The sequence below is a fragment of the Salvelinus fontinalis genome, chromosome 20 (assembly GCF_029448725.1).
Source record: "Salvelinus fontinalis isolate EN_2023a chromosome 20, ASM2944872v1, whole genome shotgun sequence".
NCBI classification, from domain to species: Eukaryota; Metazoa; Chordata; class Actinopteri; order Salmoniformes; family Salmonidae; genus Salvelinus; species Salvelinus fontinalis.
Window position 1 is genome coordinate 8,452,081 of NC_074684.1, and position 18,486 is coordinate 8,470,566.

The 18,486-nt window shown below is 44.4% G+C and overlaps 1 protein-coding gene across 3 annotated transcripts in view; it reads left to right on the plus strand.

The window, feature by feature from the left end:
* The window catches only part of snap25a (synaptosome associated protein 25a), a 54,084-nt gene that overhangs the window by 12,525 nt on the left and 23,073 nt on the right, over positions 1–18,486 (plus strand). For all 3 annotated transcript variants that reach the window (XM_055872277.1, XM_055872276.1, XM_055872278.1), the window contains exons 2-3: positions 14,987–15,131; positions 17,761–17,802. In XM_055872277.1, coding sequence (XP_055728252.1) covers positions 15,060–15,131; positions 17,761–17,802 — 114 coding nt within the window. In that variant the 5' untranslated portion in view covers positions 14,987–15,059. The remainder of the gene's footprint in view (positions 1–14,986; positions 15,132–17,760; positions 17,803–18,486) is intronic.

Consider the following 18,486-nt stretch of genomic DNA (forward strand, 5'->3'; position numbering starts at 1 on the left):
ACAATGAGCCCAACATAGAAACACATAACATAGAATGTCCACCCAGCTCACGTCTTGACCAACTAAACAAGGCTAAACAAAGGAAATAAGGTCAGGAACGTGACAGCAACGTCAACTTACCAACATTACGACTAAGAATACTACTTTCCCGAAGTGGATCATCTGTTTGGACCACCACTCAGGACAATGGATTTAATCCCAGAAGTCGACCCAAAACAACGGTGTTGCAGAAGGGGCAGACGGAGCGACTTCCTGGTCAGGCTCCGTAAACGTGCACATCGCCCACCGCTCCCAAATATACTAGTCGCCAATGTCCAGTCTCTTGACAACAAGGTAGATGAAATTTGAGCAAGGGTTGCCTTCCAGAGAGACATCAGAGACAGTAACATTCTCTGTTTCACGGAAACATGGCTCTCTCGGGATATGGTGTTCGAATCAGTTCAGCCACTGGGCTTCTCCATGCATCACGCCGACAGAGATAAACACCTCTCTGGGAAGAAGAAGGGTGGGGGTCTATGCTTCATGATTAATGACTCATGGTGTAATCATAACGACATACAGGAACTCAAGTCCTTCTGCTCACCCGACCTAGAATTCTTTACAATCAAATCAAATGTCGGCCATTTTATCTACCAAGAGAATTCTCGTCAGTTATCGTCACAGCTGTGTACATTCCCCATCAAGCAGACTCCAAGACGGCCCTCAAGGAACTTCACTGGACTCTATGTAAACGGGAAACCATATATCCTGAGGCTGCATTTATTGTTGCTGGGGATTTTAACAAAGCAAATTTTAGAACAAGGCTACCTAAATTCTATCAGCATATTGATTGCACTGCGTGCGGGTTACTCTAACTACTAGCTACTCTAACTTCCGCGATGCATACAAAGCTCTCCCCCACCCTCCCTTCGGCAAATACGACCACGAAGCCATCTTGCTCCTTCTGTCTTATAGGCAGAAACTCAAACTGGATGTAACAGTGACTAGAACCATTCAAATCGGAATCCACGCTTCAAGATTGTTTTGATCACACGGACTGGGATATGTTCCAGTCAGCCTCAGAGAACAACATCGATCTATACGCTGACTCAGTGAGTGAGTTTATAAGGAAGTGTATTGGAGATGTTGTACCCAATGTGACTATTAAAACCTACCCTAACCAGAAACCGTGGATGGATGGCGGCATTCGCGCAAAACTGAAAGCGCGAACCACCGCATTTAACCATGGAAAGAGTTCTGGGAATATGGATGAATATAAACAGTGTAGTTATTCACAGTGTAGATAATCAAACAAGTGAAATGCCAGTACAGGGACAAAGTGGAGTCGCCATTCAACGGCTCAGACAAGAGACGTATGTGGCAGGGTCTTCAGGAAATCACGGGCTACAAAAGAAAACCAGCCACGTCACGGACACCGACGTCACGATTCCAGACAAACTAAACACCTTCTTTGCCCGCTTTGAGGATAATACAGTGCCACCGTCATGACCTGCTAACAAGGACTGCCCCCCCCTCCCCCTTCTCTGTGGCCGACATGAGTAAAACATTTAAAGGTGTTAACCCTCACAAGGCTGCTGGCCCAGACGGCATCCCAAGCCGCGTCCTCAGAGCATGCTCAGACCATTGAATATGTTTACAGACATATTCAATCGCTCCCTATCCCAGTCTGCTGTCCCCACATGCTTCAAGATGGCCACCATTGTTCCTGTACCCAAGAAGGTAAAGATAACTGAACTAAATGACTACCGCCCCGTAGCACTCACTTCTGTCATCATGAAGTGCTTTGAGAGAGTCAAGGATAATATCACCTCAAGGATAATATCACCTCCACCTTACTGGCCACCCTAGACCCACTTCAGTTTGCATACCGCCCGAACAGGTCCACAGACGATGCAATCGCCATTACACTGCACACTGCCTTATCCCATCTGGACAAGTGGAATACCTATGTAAGAATTCATTAACTACAGCTCAGCATTCAACACCATAGTACCCTCCAAGCTCATTTTTTCTCATTTTGTCTGTCATAGTTGAAGTGTACCTATGATGAAAATTACAGGCCTCTCTCATCTTTTTAAGTGGGAGATCTTGCACAATTGGTGGCTGACTAAATACTTTTTTGCCCCACTGTATTTATATGTACATATTTTCATTCACTTCTTTTAGATTTGTGTGTGTTAGGTAGTTGTTGGGGAATTGTTAAATTACTTGTTAGATATTACTGCACTGTCGGAACTAGAAGCACAAGCATTTCCCTACACTCGCACTCTGCTAATCATGTGTATATGACCAATAAAATTTGATTTGACTTGATACTTGCCTCAAAGCGAGCATATAAGTAATTTAGCTCGTCTGGTAGGCTTGTGTCACTGGGAAACTTGCTGCTGTGCTTCCCTTTGTAGTCTGTAATAGTTTGCAAGCCCTGACACATCCAACGAGTGTCGGAGCCAGTGTAGTATGATTCGATCTTAGGCCTGTATTGACGCTTTGCCTGTTTGATGGTTCATCGGAGGGCGTAGCGGGATTTATTTTAAGCTTCCGGGTTAGAGTCCCACTCCTTGAAAGCTGCAGCTCTACCCTTTAGCTCAGTGCGGATGTTGCCTGTAATCCATGGCTTCTGGTTGGGGTATGTACGTACAGTCACTGTGGGGACGACGTCATCAATGCACTTATTAATGAAGCCAGTGACTGATTTGGTGAACTCCTCAATACCATTGGAAGAATCCCGAAACATACTGTATTCCAGTCTGTGCTAGCAAAACAGTCCTATAGCTTAAAATCTGCTTCATCTGCTCAGTTTTTTATTGACCAAGTCACTGGTTCTTCCTGCTTCAGTTTTTGCTTCTAAGCAGGAATCAGGAGGATAGAATTATGGTCAGATTTGCCAGGTAGAGGTAGCGCGAGGTAAAGCTTTGTACGCGTCTCTGTGTGTGGAGTAAAGGTGGTCTAGAGTTTTTCTTCCCTCTGGTTGCACATTTAACATGCTGGTAGAAATTAGGTAAAATGGATTTGAGTTTCCCTGCATTAAAGTCCCCGGCCACGAGGAGTGCCACGTCTGGATGAGCATTTTCCTGTTTGCTTCTGGCCGTATACAGCTCATTGAGTGTGGCCTTAGTGCCAGCATCGGTTTGTGGTGGTAAATAGACGGCTAGGAAGAATATAGATGAAAACTCTCTTGGTAGATAGTGTGGTCTACAGCGTATCATGCGATACTCTACCTCAGGTGAGCAAAACCTTGAGACTTCCTTAGATATTGTGCACCAGCTGTTGTTTACAAATATACATTGTCCGCCACCCCTTGTCTTACCAGAGGCTGCTGTTCTATCCTGCCGATACAGTGTGTAACCCACCAGCTGTATGTTATTCATGTCACCGTTCAACCACGACTCAGTGAAAGATAAGATATTACAGTTTTTAATGTCCCGTTGGTAAGATATACGTGCTTGTAGTTTGTCCACTTTATTATCCAGCGATTGTACGTTGGCCAATAGTACCGATGGCAAAGGCAGATTAGCCACTCGTCGCCAGATCCTTACAAGGCACCCCGATCTCCTTCCGTGATATCTCCGTCTTTTTCTCCTGCAAATGACGGGGATGAGGGCCTTGTTGGGTGTCTGGAGTAAATCCCTCTCGTCCGGCTCATTAAAGAAAAATGATTTGTCCTGTTCAAGGTGAGTAATCTCTGTTCTGATGTCCAGAAACTCTTTTCGGTCATAAGAGACGGTAGCAGCAACACTGTGTACAAAATAAGTTACAAACAATGCGAAAATAAAAAAAATCGCACAGTTGGTTAAGAGCCCATAAAACAGCAGCCCTCCCCTCTGGCGCCATTAGCAGTATCTTTGGCAATTAAGTTTAGAAATGTGGAAACGTTCAAGTTAATGCAGGCATTAACTGATGAACTGCTTTTGAAAATCGAAATAATTCCTCAAAAGTCTCTACTCAGCTAGTACAAAGTGTTAATTACCTTGGGAAATGTAATAGCTGTCATATAAAATGTTTAACAACATATTTTCTGTTGCCATAAAGAAAATGATTAAATTATGATAGTCAGCAAAGCTCACTCAAGATTGTGTGTGTGTGTGTGTGCGTGCGTGCGTGCGTGCGTGCGTGTGTGTGTGTGTGTGTGTGTGTGTGTGTGTGTGTGCGTGCGTGTGTGTGTGTGCATGTGTGTTTGTGGGAGAGAGTGTGTTAACTGGTATCAGGACAAATAGTAAAGTAGACCTAGCAGTGGCTTGCATGGAGAAGTGGTGTAGAATTGGACATGTGTTAATAATGAATGAAAGGATGAAAGTAGAAAGCATCTCAAAAGACATTGTCAAGGTGTATTTGTTGTTGTTGTTACATTTCCTCTGCAGGTAGTTGGACTTGCATACCAATCCCAAATGAAACAATCAACAGTATTTTGCCGATGACACAACAGTGGTAGGCCTGATCACCGACAACGCCGAGACAGCCTATAGGGAGGAGGTCAGAGGCCTGGCCGTGTGGTGCCAGGACAACAACTACTCCCACAACGTGATCAAGACAAAGGAGATTATTGTGGACTACAGGAAAAGGAGGACCGAGCACGCCCCCATTCTCATCGACGGGGCTGTAGTGTAGCAGGTTGAGAGATTCAAGTTCCTTGGTGTCCACATCATCAACAAATGAACATTGTCCAAGCACACCAAGACAGTCGTGAAGAGGGCACAGCAAAACCTATTCCTACTCAGGAGATTGAAAAGATTTGGCATGGGTCCTCAGATCCTCAAAAGGTTCTACAGTGCACCATCGAGAACATCCTGACTGGTTGCATCACTGCCTGGTATGGCAACTGCTTGGCCTCCAACCGCAAGGAACTACAGAGGGTAGTGCATACGGCCCTGTACATCACTGGTGTCAGAGGAAGGCCCTAAAAATGGTCAAATACTTCAGCCTCCCTAGTCATAGACTGTTCTCTCTGCTACCACATGGCAAGCGGTACCGGAGTGCCAAGTCTAGGTCCAAGAGGCTTCTAAACAGCTTCTACCCCAAGCCATAAGACTCCTGAACATCTAATCAAATGTGACTAATACAATTTGATTTGATTTATTTTTGAATTTGGAGAGAAAGAGGGAGGTAGTAGATGGGTTTGGAGAGGGGAGGGAGGTGGAGGAGGAGATTTGGAGGGGGGAGGAAGGTAATGAGGCGGTATAGTATAGGTTTGAAGAGAAGATAGTGGATGAATTTGGAAAGGGGAGGGAGGTAGAGGATGAGGCAGATGTCTGGCAGCTGGCAGAGTGCAGCAGAAGAGAGTAAATCACAGTAAATTAGCTAGGCCACTCAATAAATGTGTCTGATCTGGTTAACATGACAGAAACACATTCTCTCTCCGCTGGATCTGAGAGTAACATAAACCAACCTAAAACATACATCAGCAGAGATGTCTGTGGACCATTCACCCTCACACATTGATTGTGTTGATTTTGTAGTACAGATTTTGATTTTGTAGAAACATGCTTAACTTGTGTTATCGAAAATGTCCCAGTTGATTCCTGCTTAGATGAGAGTTCCATCTATTTATGATAGGACAAAGTTTAGATTTCCGCCTAAATAGACATACCCAAACGTAATTCCTTTCCACGAGATTGCCATAATCAATAACTGGTAATGTTGCATAGTCTTAGAAAGGTCTAGAACTCAACTTTCCGGTCATTTTTAAAATAAATTGCTTAGGTGTTTTCACTTTTGAGGACACAAACTCAAGTACATAGTGCAAATATTATTGAAATATGAAAATATGACAAATCATATTTGATTTTTTCCCTATTCAACAACAGTGAGGCATTAGGGCTTGAAAGTACTGAAATGCTTTCTGAATATAGTAACAATCCAATTATAAATGACTTACTATAAGATTTCACCTTTCTTATAACTGTAAAATAAATATGATCATACTTACTGACAGTACAATATTGGCATTATTTCATATAACTGACGACAGAGACTTTTATTCTCAACGTCCACTGAGCAGCACAGAGACACCATTCAAATGTGTGCAGACTCATTACAACTTCAACTTAAAGCACAAAGTGATTTCATCCATCTGTGACCAAGAGAAATTAGTCTTGTTAAAATTCTATGAAATGATTTTGTATTTTTTCCTATTGAGAGCTAAAAATCAATGTGAGAACATCACAGCAAGATGAAACTACTATTGTGCATCCGCAAGACCAGGGATGGGCAACCGGCGGCCTGCATTCAAGAGGGGGGCTGCTAACATGTTTTGCTCACAATGTGGTGGGGGGGAATGCACATGTGGGTACGCAGACCCGCAAGCAACTGCGCCCCTCATGATGAGTTGAGATCTTTTGTGGCCCCCACCCCCAGCAAAGTTTTATATACAGTACCTGTCAAAAGTTTGGACACACCTATTCATTCAAGGGTTTTTCTTTATTTTTACTATTTTCTATTTTCAATTGGGTTGAGATTGGGTGATTGTGGAGGCCAGGTCATTTGATGCAGCACTCCATCACTCTCCTTCTTGGTCAAATAGCCTTTACACAGCCTGGAGGTGTGTTGGGTCATTGTCCTGTTGAAAAATAAATTATAGTCCCACTAAGCGCAAACCAGATGGGATAGCGTATTGCTGCAGAACGCAATGGTAGCTATGCTGGTTAAGTGTGCTTTGAATTCTAAATAAATCACTGACAGTGTCACTAGCAAAGCACCCCCACACCATCACACCTCCTCCTCCATGCTTCACGGTGGGAACCACACATGCTGAAATACTCCGTTCACCTACTCTGCGTCTCACAAAGACACGGCGGTTGGAACCAAAAATCTCAAATTTGGACTAGTCAGACCAAAGGACAGATTTCCACCAGTCTAATGTCCATTGCTCATGGTTTTTGGCCCAAGCAAGTCTCTTCTTATTATTGGTGTCCTTTAGTAGTGGTTTCTTTGCAGCAATTTGACCATGAAGGCCTGATTCACGCAATCTCCTCTGAACAGGCTGCAATCTGAGGTGCAGTTAACTTTAATGAACTTATCCACTGCAGAGGTAACTCTGGGTCTTCCTTTCATTTACATTTAAGTCATTTAGCAGACGCTCTTATCCAGAGCGACTTACAAATTGGTGCATTCACCTTATGACATCCAGTGGAACAGCCATTTACAATAGTGCATCTAGATCTTTTAAGGGGGGGGGGGGGGGGGGGGGGGGCAGAAGGATTGCTTTATTCTAGGTATTCCTTGAAGAGGTGGGGTTTCAGGTGTCTCCGGAAGGTGGTGATTGACTCCGCTGTCCTGGCGTCGTGAGGGAGTTTGTTCCACCATTGGGGTGCCAGAGCAGCGAACAGTTTTGACTGGGCTGAGCGGGAACTGTACTTCCTCAGTGGTAGGGAGGCGAGCAGGCCAGAGGTGGATGAACGCAGTGCCCTTGTTTGGGTGTAGGGCCTGATCAGAGCCTGAAGGTACTGAGGTGCCGTTCCCCTCACAGCTCCGTAGGCAAGCACCATGGTCTTGTAGCGGATGCGAGCTTCAACTGGAAGCCAGTGGAGAGAGCGGAGGAGCGGGGTGACGTGAGAGAACTTGGGAAGGTTGAACACCAGACGGGCTGCGGCGTTCTGGATGAGTTGTAGGGGTTTAATGGCACAGGCAGGGAGCCCAGCCAACAGCGAGTTGCAGTAATCCAGACGGGAGATGACAAGTGCCTGGATTAGGACCTGCGCCGCTTCCTGTGTGAGGCAGGGTCGTACTCTGCGGATGTTGTAGAGCATGAACCTACAGGAACGGGCCACCGCCTTGATGTTGGTGGAGAACGACAGGGTGTTGTCCAGGATCACGCCAAGGTTCTTAGCGCTCTGGGAGGAGGACACAATGGAGTTGTCAACCGTGATGGCGAGATCATGGAACGGACAGTCCTTCCCCGGGAGGAAGAGCAGCTCCGTCTTGCCGAGGTTCAGCTTGAGGTGGTGATCCGTCATCCACACTGATATGTCTGCCAGACATGCAGAGATGCGATTCGCCACCTGGTCATCAGAAGGGGGAAAGGAGAAGATTAATTGTGTGTCGTCTGCATAGCAATGATAGGAGAGACCATGTGAGGTTATGACAGAGCCAAGTGACTTGGTGTATAGCGAGAATAGGAGAGGGCCTAGAACAGAGCCCTGGGGGACACCAGTGGTGAGAGCACGTGGTGAGGAGACAGATTCTCGCCACGCCACCTGGTAGGAGCGACCTGTCAGGTAGGACGCAATCCAAGCGTGGGCCGCGCCGGAGATGCCCAACTCGGAGAGGGTGGAGAGGAGGATCTGATGGTTCACAGTATCGAAGGCAGCCGATAGGTCTAGAAGGATGAGAGCAGAGGAGAGAGAGTTAGCTTTAGCAGTGCGGAGCGCCTCCGTGATACAGAGAAGAGCAGTCTCAGTTGAGTGACTAGTCTTGAAACCTGACTGATTTGGATCAAGAAGGTCATTCTGAGAGAGATAGCAGGAGAGCTGGCCAAGGACGGCACGTTCAAGAGTTTTGGAGAGAAAAGAAAGAAGGGATACTGGTCTGTAGTTGTTGACATCGGAGGGATCGAGTGTAGGTTTTTTCAGAAGGGGTGCAACTCTCGCTCTCTTGAAGACGGAAGGGACGTAGCCAGCGGTCAAGGATGAGTTGATGAGCGAGGTGAGGTAAGGTAGAAGGTCTCCGGAAATGGTCTGGAGAAGAGAGGAGGGGATAGGGTCAAGCGGGCAGGTTGTTGGGCGGCCGGCCGTCACAAGACGCGAGATTTCATCTGGAGAGAGAGGGGAGAAAGAGGTCAAAGCACAGGGTTGGGCAGTGTGAGCAGAACCAGCGGTGTCGTTTGACTTAGCAAACGAGGATCGGATGTCGTCGACCTTCTTTTCAAAATGGTTGACGAAGTCGTCTGCAGAGAGGGAGGAGGGGGGGGAGGGGGAGGAGGATTCAGGAGGGAGGAGAAGGTGGCAAAGAGCTTCCTAGGGTTAGAGGCAGATGCTTGGAATTTAGAGTGGTAGAAAGTGGCTTTAGCAGCAGAGACAGAAGAGGAAAATGTAGAGAGGAGGGAGTGAAAGGATGCCAGGTCCGCAGGGAGGCGAGTTTTCCTCCATTTCCGCTCGGCTGCCCGGAGCCCTGTTCTGTGAGCTCGCAATGAGTCGTCGAGCCACGGAGCGGGAGGGGAGGACCGAGCCGGCCTGGAGGATAGGGGACATAGAGAGTCAAAGGATGCAGAAAGGGAGGAGAGGAGGGTTGAGGAGGCAGAATCAGGAGATAGGTTGGAGAAGGTTTGGGCAGAGGGAAGAGATGATAGGATGGAAGAGGAGAGAGTAGCGGGGGAGAGAGAGCGGAGGTTGGGACGGCGCGATGCCATCCGAGTAGGGGCAGTGTGGGAAGTGTTGGATGAGAGCGAGAGGGAAAAGGATACAAGGTAGTGGTCGGAGACTTGGAGGGGAGTTGCAATGAGGTTAGTGGAAGAACAGCATCTAGTAAAGATGAGGTCAAGCGTATTGCCTGCCTTGTGAGTAGGGGGGGAAGGTGAGAGGGTGAGGTCAAAAGAGGAGAGGAGTGGAAAGAAGGAGGCAGAGAGGAATGAGTCAAAGGTAGACATGGGGAGGTTAAAGTCACCCAGAACTGTGAGAGGTGAGCCGTCCTCAGGAAAGGAGCTTATCAAGGCATCAAGCTCATTGATGAACTCTCCAAGGGAACCTGGAGGGCGATAAATGATAAGGATGTTAAGCTTGAAAGGGCTGGTAACTGTGACAGCATGGAATTCAAAGGAGGCGATAGACAGATGGGTAAGGGGAGAAAGAGAGAATGACCACTTGGGAGAGATGAGGATCCCGGTGCCACCACCCCGCTGACCAGAAGGTCTCGGGGTGTGCGAGAACACGTGGGCAGACGAAGAGAGAGCAGTAGGAGTAGCAGTGTTATCTGTGGTGAGCCATGTTTCCGTCAGTGCCAGGAAGTCGAGGGACTGGAGGGACGCATAGGCTGAGATGAGCTCTGCCTTGTTGGCCGCAGATCGGCAGTTCCAGAGGCTACCGGAGACCTGGAACTCCACGTGGGTCGTGCGGGCTGGGACCACCAGGTTAGGGTGGGCGCGGCCACGCGGTGTGAAGCGTTTGTATGGTCTGTGCAGAGAGGAGAGAACAGGGATAGACAGACACATGGTTGACAGGCTACAGAAGAGGCTACGCTAATGCAAAGGAGATTAGAATGACAAGTGGGCTACACGTCTCGAATGTTCAGAAAGTTAAGCTTACGTTGCAAAAAAATAAAAATAAAATACAAGATCTTATTGACTAAAATGATATAGTACTGCTGGCTGGTGAAGTAGCCTGGCTAGCAGTGGCTACGTTGTTGAAAGTGAAGCTGGCTAGGTAACCTCGACAATTTCACTAAATTTCTCTAAACTACACAGTTATCATGGATACAAGGACAGCAAAGACAACTAGCTAACACTACGCTAATCAAGTCGTTCCGTTGTAATGTAAGTTTCTACAGTGCTGCTATTCGGTAGAAGTTGGCTAGCTAGCAGTGTTGGCTAGGTAGGAGGACGGCAGCGCGGCAGGCGAAAAATAGCTGGCTAGCTAACCGATAATTACTCAAAGCTACACAATTATCTTAGATACAAAGATAGCAAAGAAAACTATGTAGCTAGCCAACACTACACAAGTCAAGTCGTTCCGTTGTAATGTAATCGTTTCTACAGTGCTGCTAATCGGTGGCTAGCTGGCTAGCTAGCAGGGTTGACTACGTTACGTTACGTTACGTTAGGGCGAGAATACCTGGCTAGCGAACCTCAGCGAACCTTGATAACTACACAATTATCACCGATACAAAGACGGCTATGTAGCCAGCTAAGTAGCTAGCTAAGATCGAACAAATACAAATCAAAGATAGCAAAGACAACTGTGTAGTCAGCCAACACTACACTGATCAAGTCGTTCCGTTGTAATGCACTCGTTTCTACAATGCTGCTATTCGGTGGCAAGCTGGCTAGCTAGCAGTGTTGGCTACGTTGCGTTACGTTAGGGCGAAAATAGCTGGCTGGCGAACCTCAATAACTACACAATTATGTTTGATGCAAAGACGGCTATGTAGCTAGCTAAGATCAAACAAATCAAACCGTTGTACTGTAGTGAAAATGAAAATCAGACCGTTGTACTATAATGAAATGTAATGAAAAGTTATACTACTATTCGGTAGACGGTGGACGTTTGCTAGCTGCTGGGCAGATAGCAGTGTGGACTACGATAGACGACGGAATACGATAATTACGCAATTATCTTTTATACACAGACGGCTAAGTAGCTAGCTAAGAAGAAATTGCTAAGGTTAGACAAATTAAACAAATTAAACCGTTGTACTATAATGAAATGTAATGAAATGTAATGAAAAGTTATACTACCTGCAGAGCGAATGCGGCTGTCCTCATGAGAGCCAGTTTCATCATTGCGCTTGATGTTTTTTTCGACTGCACTTGAAGAAACTTAAAAATGTATTGCAATTTTGATTGACCTTCATGTCTTAAAGTAATGATGGACTGTTGTTTCTCTTTGCCTTTTTGAGCGGTTCTTGCCATAATATGGACTTGGTCTTTTACCAAATAGGGATATCTTGTATATCAACCCTACCTTGTCACAACAGAACTGATTGGCTCAAACGCATTAAGAAGGAAAGAAATTCCACAAATTAACTTTCAACAAGGTGCAACTGTTAATTGAAATGCATTCCAGGTGACTAGCCCATGAAGCTGTTTGAGAGAATGCCAAGAGTGTGCAAAGCTGTCATCAAGGCAAAGGGTGGCTACTTTGAAGAATCTGTTAAACAATTTGTTTAACACTTTTTTGGTTACTACATAATTCCATGTGTTTTTTCATAATTCTGATGTCTTCACTATTATTTTACAAAGTAGAAAATAGTCAAAGTAAAGAAAAACCTTGGAATGAGTCGGTATGTCCAAACTTTTGACCGGCACTGTATGTTATGTAGGAAAATGTAAAGTTGTCATACAGTTGGCTTTGATAAAATTTCTAATATCCTCGCCAACGTGGAAATTCCGTAAGAGTGTATGGCAACTATATGATAGTCCGACGCATTCTGTCCCTTATCAACACTTTTTTAAACTGTAGGTGCCAGTGAGATTGACATAAGAAAGTAGTCCTGTACAGCAGTGTATTTGAGTTTTAAAAAGGCTTCTAAAGATTGTCATTTCCCCTTCAAAATGAATGACTTGATTTTCCTTAATGGAAAATTTATCAGCTCCTACAAATGTCAATTAATTATAATCCACATAATTCACATTTCCTGTTGCTGTAGAATTATTTTCCTGCTGTAGCAAACTGTCTCAAATTAAGATCCTACATCTGTAGATGTCCTTCTCACTCCTTAGTCACAAACAATGATACACTCTCTGGCACACAATATTGCACAGTAATACACATAACTTTAACATTGAATATTTTAATGTTGTTAGGTTACCCATGTAGAGATGATATATTTTAGTAATCAACAGAACCTGTGAAGGGTACAGACGTAGGATCTTAATTTGATCACCCTGTTGCAGGATAACTTTTCTACAATTCATGAAATGTAATACGTGTGTGTGACAGTGATGTCAAAAACCTGAGTTTTATATATATATTTCTACCCTATGAGGTTGGAATAATACTGTGAAACTGTAAAAATTATAGTAATGCCCTTTTAGTGTAAGAGCTGTTTAAAAAAAGACTGCTGGAAATTTTAGCCTGTTTTAGTCAGATGAAATTTTGGACTGCCTGGTGACATCACCAGGGGGTGAATTAGCTAATAGACCAAGAGAGTTCCAAGCCTCTCTGCCAATACCAGCTAGTTTTCAGTTTTCCCCTCCACACTCAGACCACTCCCAGACAGTCCTAGTAACATTTTTGCTTGAGAAATCACAGTAAGGTATTTAATTGCTACCCATAAATTATTTTATATTGAGATCAAAATTGCTTCATTAGACCTTTAAATATGTTTCTGAATTTTCTGAATTTCACTTTGAAATTTCAGACTTGATTTTCCCTTATGAAAAATGTCCTGTTGCTGCAGGATTATTTTCCTGCTGGAGCAAACTGTCTCAAATTAAGTACCTATATGTTGTGGCATAATTGATTGGATTTACAGTATATAGCGCTTTACGAAATAGGGGGAAACTCACGTCATCCACCGCCAATGTGTGGCACCCACCTGGGTGATCCACGCCAACCATTTTGTGCCAGAACGCTCACCACACATCAGCTACAGATGTAGGATCTTAATTTGATCACCCTGTAGTAGGAGAGCTTTCCTGCAATGCAGGACGTTTTAAAATTGTAGTGTATTTGAGGTTTAAAAAGATTTTGGCACGAGTCGCAGGGCAATGTCCCCTTCAATGCCCTGGGATCTCATTAGACCAGAGGGAAGAGTGCCCCCATCTGGCCCTCCAACACCACTTCCAGCAGCATCTGGTCTCTCATCCAGGGACCACCCTGCATCCCACAGAGGCAAGCCAGCAGTGGGATGCAGGGTGGTATGCTGTATGCATACCATTATGATTGCCCTTCTTTTGTATTATTATGATAGTGTATGCCATTTTGCAGACTTTTATCCAAAGTGACAAACAGTCATGTATGCATACATGTTTAATCTATGGGTGGTCCTGGGAATCAAACCCACTATTCTGGTGTTGCAGGAGTCATGCTCTACCAACTGAACTACAGCAAGTTAATCAATTAATGTCATCATTCCCTTAGTGAATGTGGGTCGGGGCTGCTGAGGAAGGATCAAACCACTGTCTGGTGTATGATTGAAACTCTCATGACGCTTGTCTACAGGAGAACACGGCACACGCTTGCAGCAGAACGTTTACGTCTGGTGTGCTAGCTAGCTAATCCACACTATACCATCGACACGACTCTCTAAGACTGCCATGCTTCTGCAAACATCAATGGCTCCGCTTCCCTTTCATTGAGTGGAACAAACGCTGTCGTAATCCTCTATTAAACTGGGTTCTAACTGCAGCTGGAAAGAGACTGCCGTTCATTCACTTGAGATCCAAGAAAATACTGCGTATGAGATCAAAGAAAAATATTTGTTTTGGGGGGGGGAAACTGGGTAGATTCACAGTAAATTACTGTGACATTGGGCAAAAACACATCTCATAAAAATCCATGAGGTAGCACCCTTCCCAAAAAGACTGATATATCCACACTGGCAGTGCACTGAAGCGCAAAACTGAATGAACAAAACATGAGGTTTTTCCATGACAGACTGCCCAGGTGAATCCAGGTGAAAGCTATGATCCCTTATTAAATCCACTTCAATCAGCGTAGATGAAGGGGAAGAGACAGGTTAAAGAAGACTTTTTAAGCCTTGAGACAATTGAGACATGGACTGTGTATGCGTGCCATTCAGAGAGTGAATGGGCAAGACAAAATATTTAAGTGCCTTTGAACGGGGTATGATAGTAGGTGCCGGGTGCACTGGGTTGAGTGTGTCAAGAACTGCAATGCAGCTGTTTTTTTTCATGCTCAACAGTTTCCCGTGTGTATTATCAAGAATGGTCCACCACCAAAGGACATCCAGCCAACTTGAGACAACTGTGGGGAGCATTGGAGACAACATGGAACGCTTTGGACACCTTGTAGAGTCCATGCCCAAATGTTTTGAGGCTGTTCAAAAGTAGCAAAAGGAGGTGCAACTCAATATTAGGAAGGTGTTCCTTATGTTTTGTACACTCAAGTGTTTTTAACATGTATTCTGTGGTATTCTAGTATGGACGTTGAAACGTAACCTTAGCTTTGAGAACATACTTGTTTGGCTTGGCTTAGCTTAGCATGCGAAAGGTATTTGCTTAGCTTAGCATGCTACGTTATGTCGGTTAGCTTAGCGGGCTAGAGACTATTGTTTAGCTTACAGTGCTAAAGACTGTTGCTAAGCTTATCGTGCTAAAGGATATTATTTAGCTTAGCATGCTAATGGCTGTTGTTTTGTATCTCCCTTCCTCCTCTAGCCTATCCCCGGCCTCCCATTAGAACCTACTCTTCCCCGTTGGAGACCAGCTCCACCACGCACAGCCAGTAGCCATGGCTGAAGACTTGGACATGCGCAATGAGCTGTCGGATATGCAGCAACGCGCCGACCAGCTTGGAGATGAGGTGAGCAGCACAGCCCCAACCCATGCTACTGTATACCACATTTCCAACAGATTTTTAGATGCCTGAGAGACACTCATGCTTACACAGAAAATCATCCAAATTTAGGCATATGCAACTACACTTCAAAACCATCTGTATGTTTTAACTATAGAATGAAAACATCTGTATGTTTTAGCTGTAGCATTGAGGAAATATGAATTCCTCACTCTCCTCTTGACATAAAATCAACTAAAACAGATCCAGTCAACTTGTTTGTTTTTTAAAATACATTTTACAGTATCACACATTGTATGACAATCAAGCCCACTAGATGACTTCCTCCTGTCAGCAGCAGCCAGCTCCTGTAGAGGACCAGCAGGACAGATGCACAGGGAGGGTAACATGCTGATGGCCCAGCCTCGTGCTTACAGCTCCTGTAGAGGACTAGCAGGGCAGATGCACAGGGAGGGTAACATGCTGATGGCCCAGCCTCGTGCTTACAGCTCCTGTAGAGGACTAGCAGGACAGATGCACAGGGAGGGTAACATGCTGATGGCCCAGCCTTGTGCTTACAGCTCCTGTAGAGGACTAGCAGGACAGATGCACAGGGAGGGTAACATGCTGATGGCCTAGCCTCGTGCTTACAGCTCCTGTAGAGGACTAGCAGGGCAGATGCACAGGGAGGGTAACATGCTGATGGCCCAGCCTCGGGCTTACAGCTCCTGTAGAGGACTAGCAGGGCAGATGCACAGGGAGGGTAACATGCTGATGGCCCAGCCTCGTGCTTACAGCTCCTGTAGAGGACTAGCAGGGCAGATGCACAGGGAGGGTAACATGCTGATGGCCCAGCCTCGTGCTTACAGCTCCTGGCTCCGACTGTGCAATGCCAGGGTCTGTGTGTCAGGTGGAGGGAGGATCCACCTGGTTCAGTTCTTACATAATAGTGGTGTGTGTGTGTGTGTGCGTGCGTGCGTGCGTGCGTGCGTGCATGTGGATAAGTGTTAGTTTATGTGTGTGCCAAACCTAGGACAATTATAGCTGTAACTATGATTTGTTAATTATTTTGAAGCTGCAAAAGTGGTCTACTCTAATGTTGAATTGATTCCATGTCCCTCATGTAATTAATTCTAGGCTATAGGCTATATTATTATTCATATCTAAGAGCCCTCCAAACCATGTGCTTATGATCATATATTTAGACTAATTCAACTAACTGTTGTAGTTTTTGGTTCTTCAACAAATATTTGGCTTCCCATCAAATAAATATAGATTATTTTATAACTTGCATATATTCAATTACCTTCAAATATTTGGTTTTCTGAGAAGTAATCAAAATACTTTAAAATATTATTTGGTTTTCTTGACCTGTACTTGAATATTTAAAATAATGGTTGCCGTTTAGTTGAAATTCTATATAAACTACAATAGACTACCTTGAGTATTTGAAAAGTTGGTATTTTGAAATATTTATTTATCCTTTATTTAACTAGGTTAGTCAGTTAAGAACAAATTCTTATTTACAATGGTGGCCTACCAAAAGGCAAAAGGCCTCCTGCGGGGACGAGGACTGGGATTTTTTTTTAATTATACAATTAAATAAAAATATAGGACAAAACACACATCACGACAAGAATGGCTCACACTCTCACAGCTGAGCAGAATACAAAACACACGCACATGCAAACACAACCGGGAAACACAAAATGGGGGTTCCTATAAGTTTCTTCTCTCTATGGGGGGTGGTGGTGGTAGGAGGAGATGAGAGGCTAATTTTATTTCTCTATTTGGTTAGGTCAGGGTGTGATTTGGGGTGGGCATTCTATGTTCTCTATTTCTTTGTGTTTGGCCGAGTGTGGTTCCCAATCAGAGGCAGCTGTCTTTCATTGTCTCTGATTGGGGATCATACTTAGGCAGCCCTTTTTCCCTCCTTCAGTGTGGGATCTTGTCTTTGTTTGAGTGCACGTAGTTTGCACGACGAAGCTTTTCGTTCGTTGTATTGTTTATTGTTTTTTCTTGGTGGAACATTTTAATAAAATTATGTACGCCTACCACGCCGCACCTTGGTCTCCTTCCGACGACACACGTTACACTATCAAAGCAGACTTTATGCAGTTATTTAAAAACAGGGTTTATATCGCTTTGAATGATACAAAAAATTAGAAGCACTGTTTAAAAAAAAATCTTATTTGAATTAAAATACATTTACAGTACAAGTTCTTTAATACTTCCAAATCTTTAAATGTATTGTTTCCACAGTATAGTTGTGATGGTTTCTGTGCCTCTAAAGAAAACATATATTATAACTGACTGACTCCTTTTGGTGGGTAGTTACATCAAAGTTCTATGTCCGCCATTCAACCTACTGATACACATTATATTTACATTTTCTTATCAATGGAATATGTATGAAATTACAGATAATTTATTAACTTTCCAAATGATTATCATGTCGATTATAGTATCATGTTGATTGTATTGGTCATCGATTCCAGTGTCTACGTCCCAATTCCAGGCAATTCCATTTCACAAACATAGGGAGTGAGGTCTAGACCATATGGAGCTTTGTCAACCTACATCTCTGTCTCCACTCATGTCTGTCATGTCTTCTCATGCTTTCCAATTCTAACTTTCTTCTCCTTTCTGTCCACAGTCGCTCGAGAGCACTCGTCGTATGCTACAGCTGGTGGAAGAGGTAAGAGAAAGACACCATTCATACTTACAGTGTTCGCAACGCCAAGCCAGAATACAATGCAAGCTGTGTCACAGCTCTTAGTGTACTCTACAGTATCTGCCTCAGAACAGTGCATGGTATTGACATGGGCAAGACATGCACTGTGTGTTCTCACATGTACAGATCTGCCTGGCACAGCATATTCACTGGTGCACATTTTACTCAGAGAGTGTTAAATGTATAACTTTCACAGTGTATGTATGAGTCCCACTAAGACGGTGTTAAATGAACACTGTTGAGGGTTGAATTGTTATCTTGGCAGGAAGAGAGAGAGAGAGAGAGAGAGAGAGAGAGAGAGAGAGAGAGAGAGAGAGAGAGAGAGAGAGAAGCACCTCGGACGTGACAAGACAGACGAGCGTCGGTGAAGATAGAGGGAGGGGGGCTGTCTGGTGAAAGGGAAGACTTAAGAGGAGAAAAAGAAGGATAGTGGAGAGAGGGAACTATAAAGGATGAGAGAGAGAGGAATAGAGGGACACATTAGTCAGCTATGATTAATCAGATGATTATGTGTGATAATTGTTTGGCGATAATAGTGCATCACCACACTGGGTTGGAGCACAGATTCTATTTGATTTGAGTTGTTGTCTCTCTCTCTCTATCATCATAACAAAAAGGTGAGAACATTTTATTTTTCATGCAAACAAA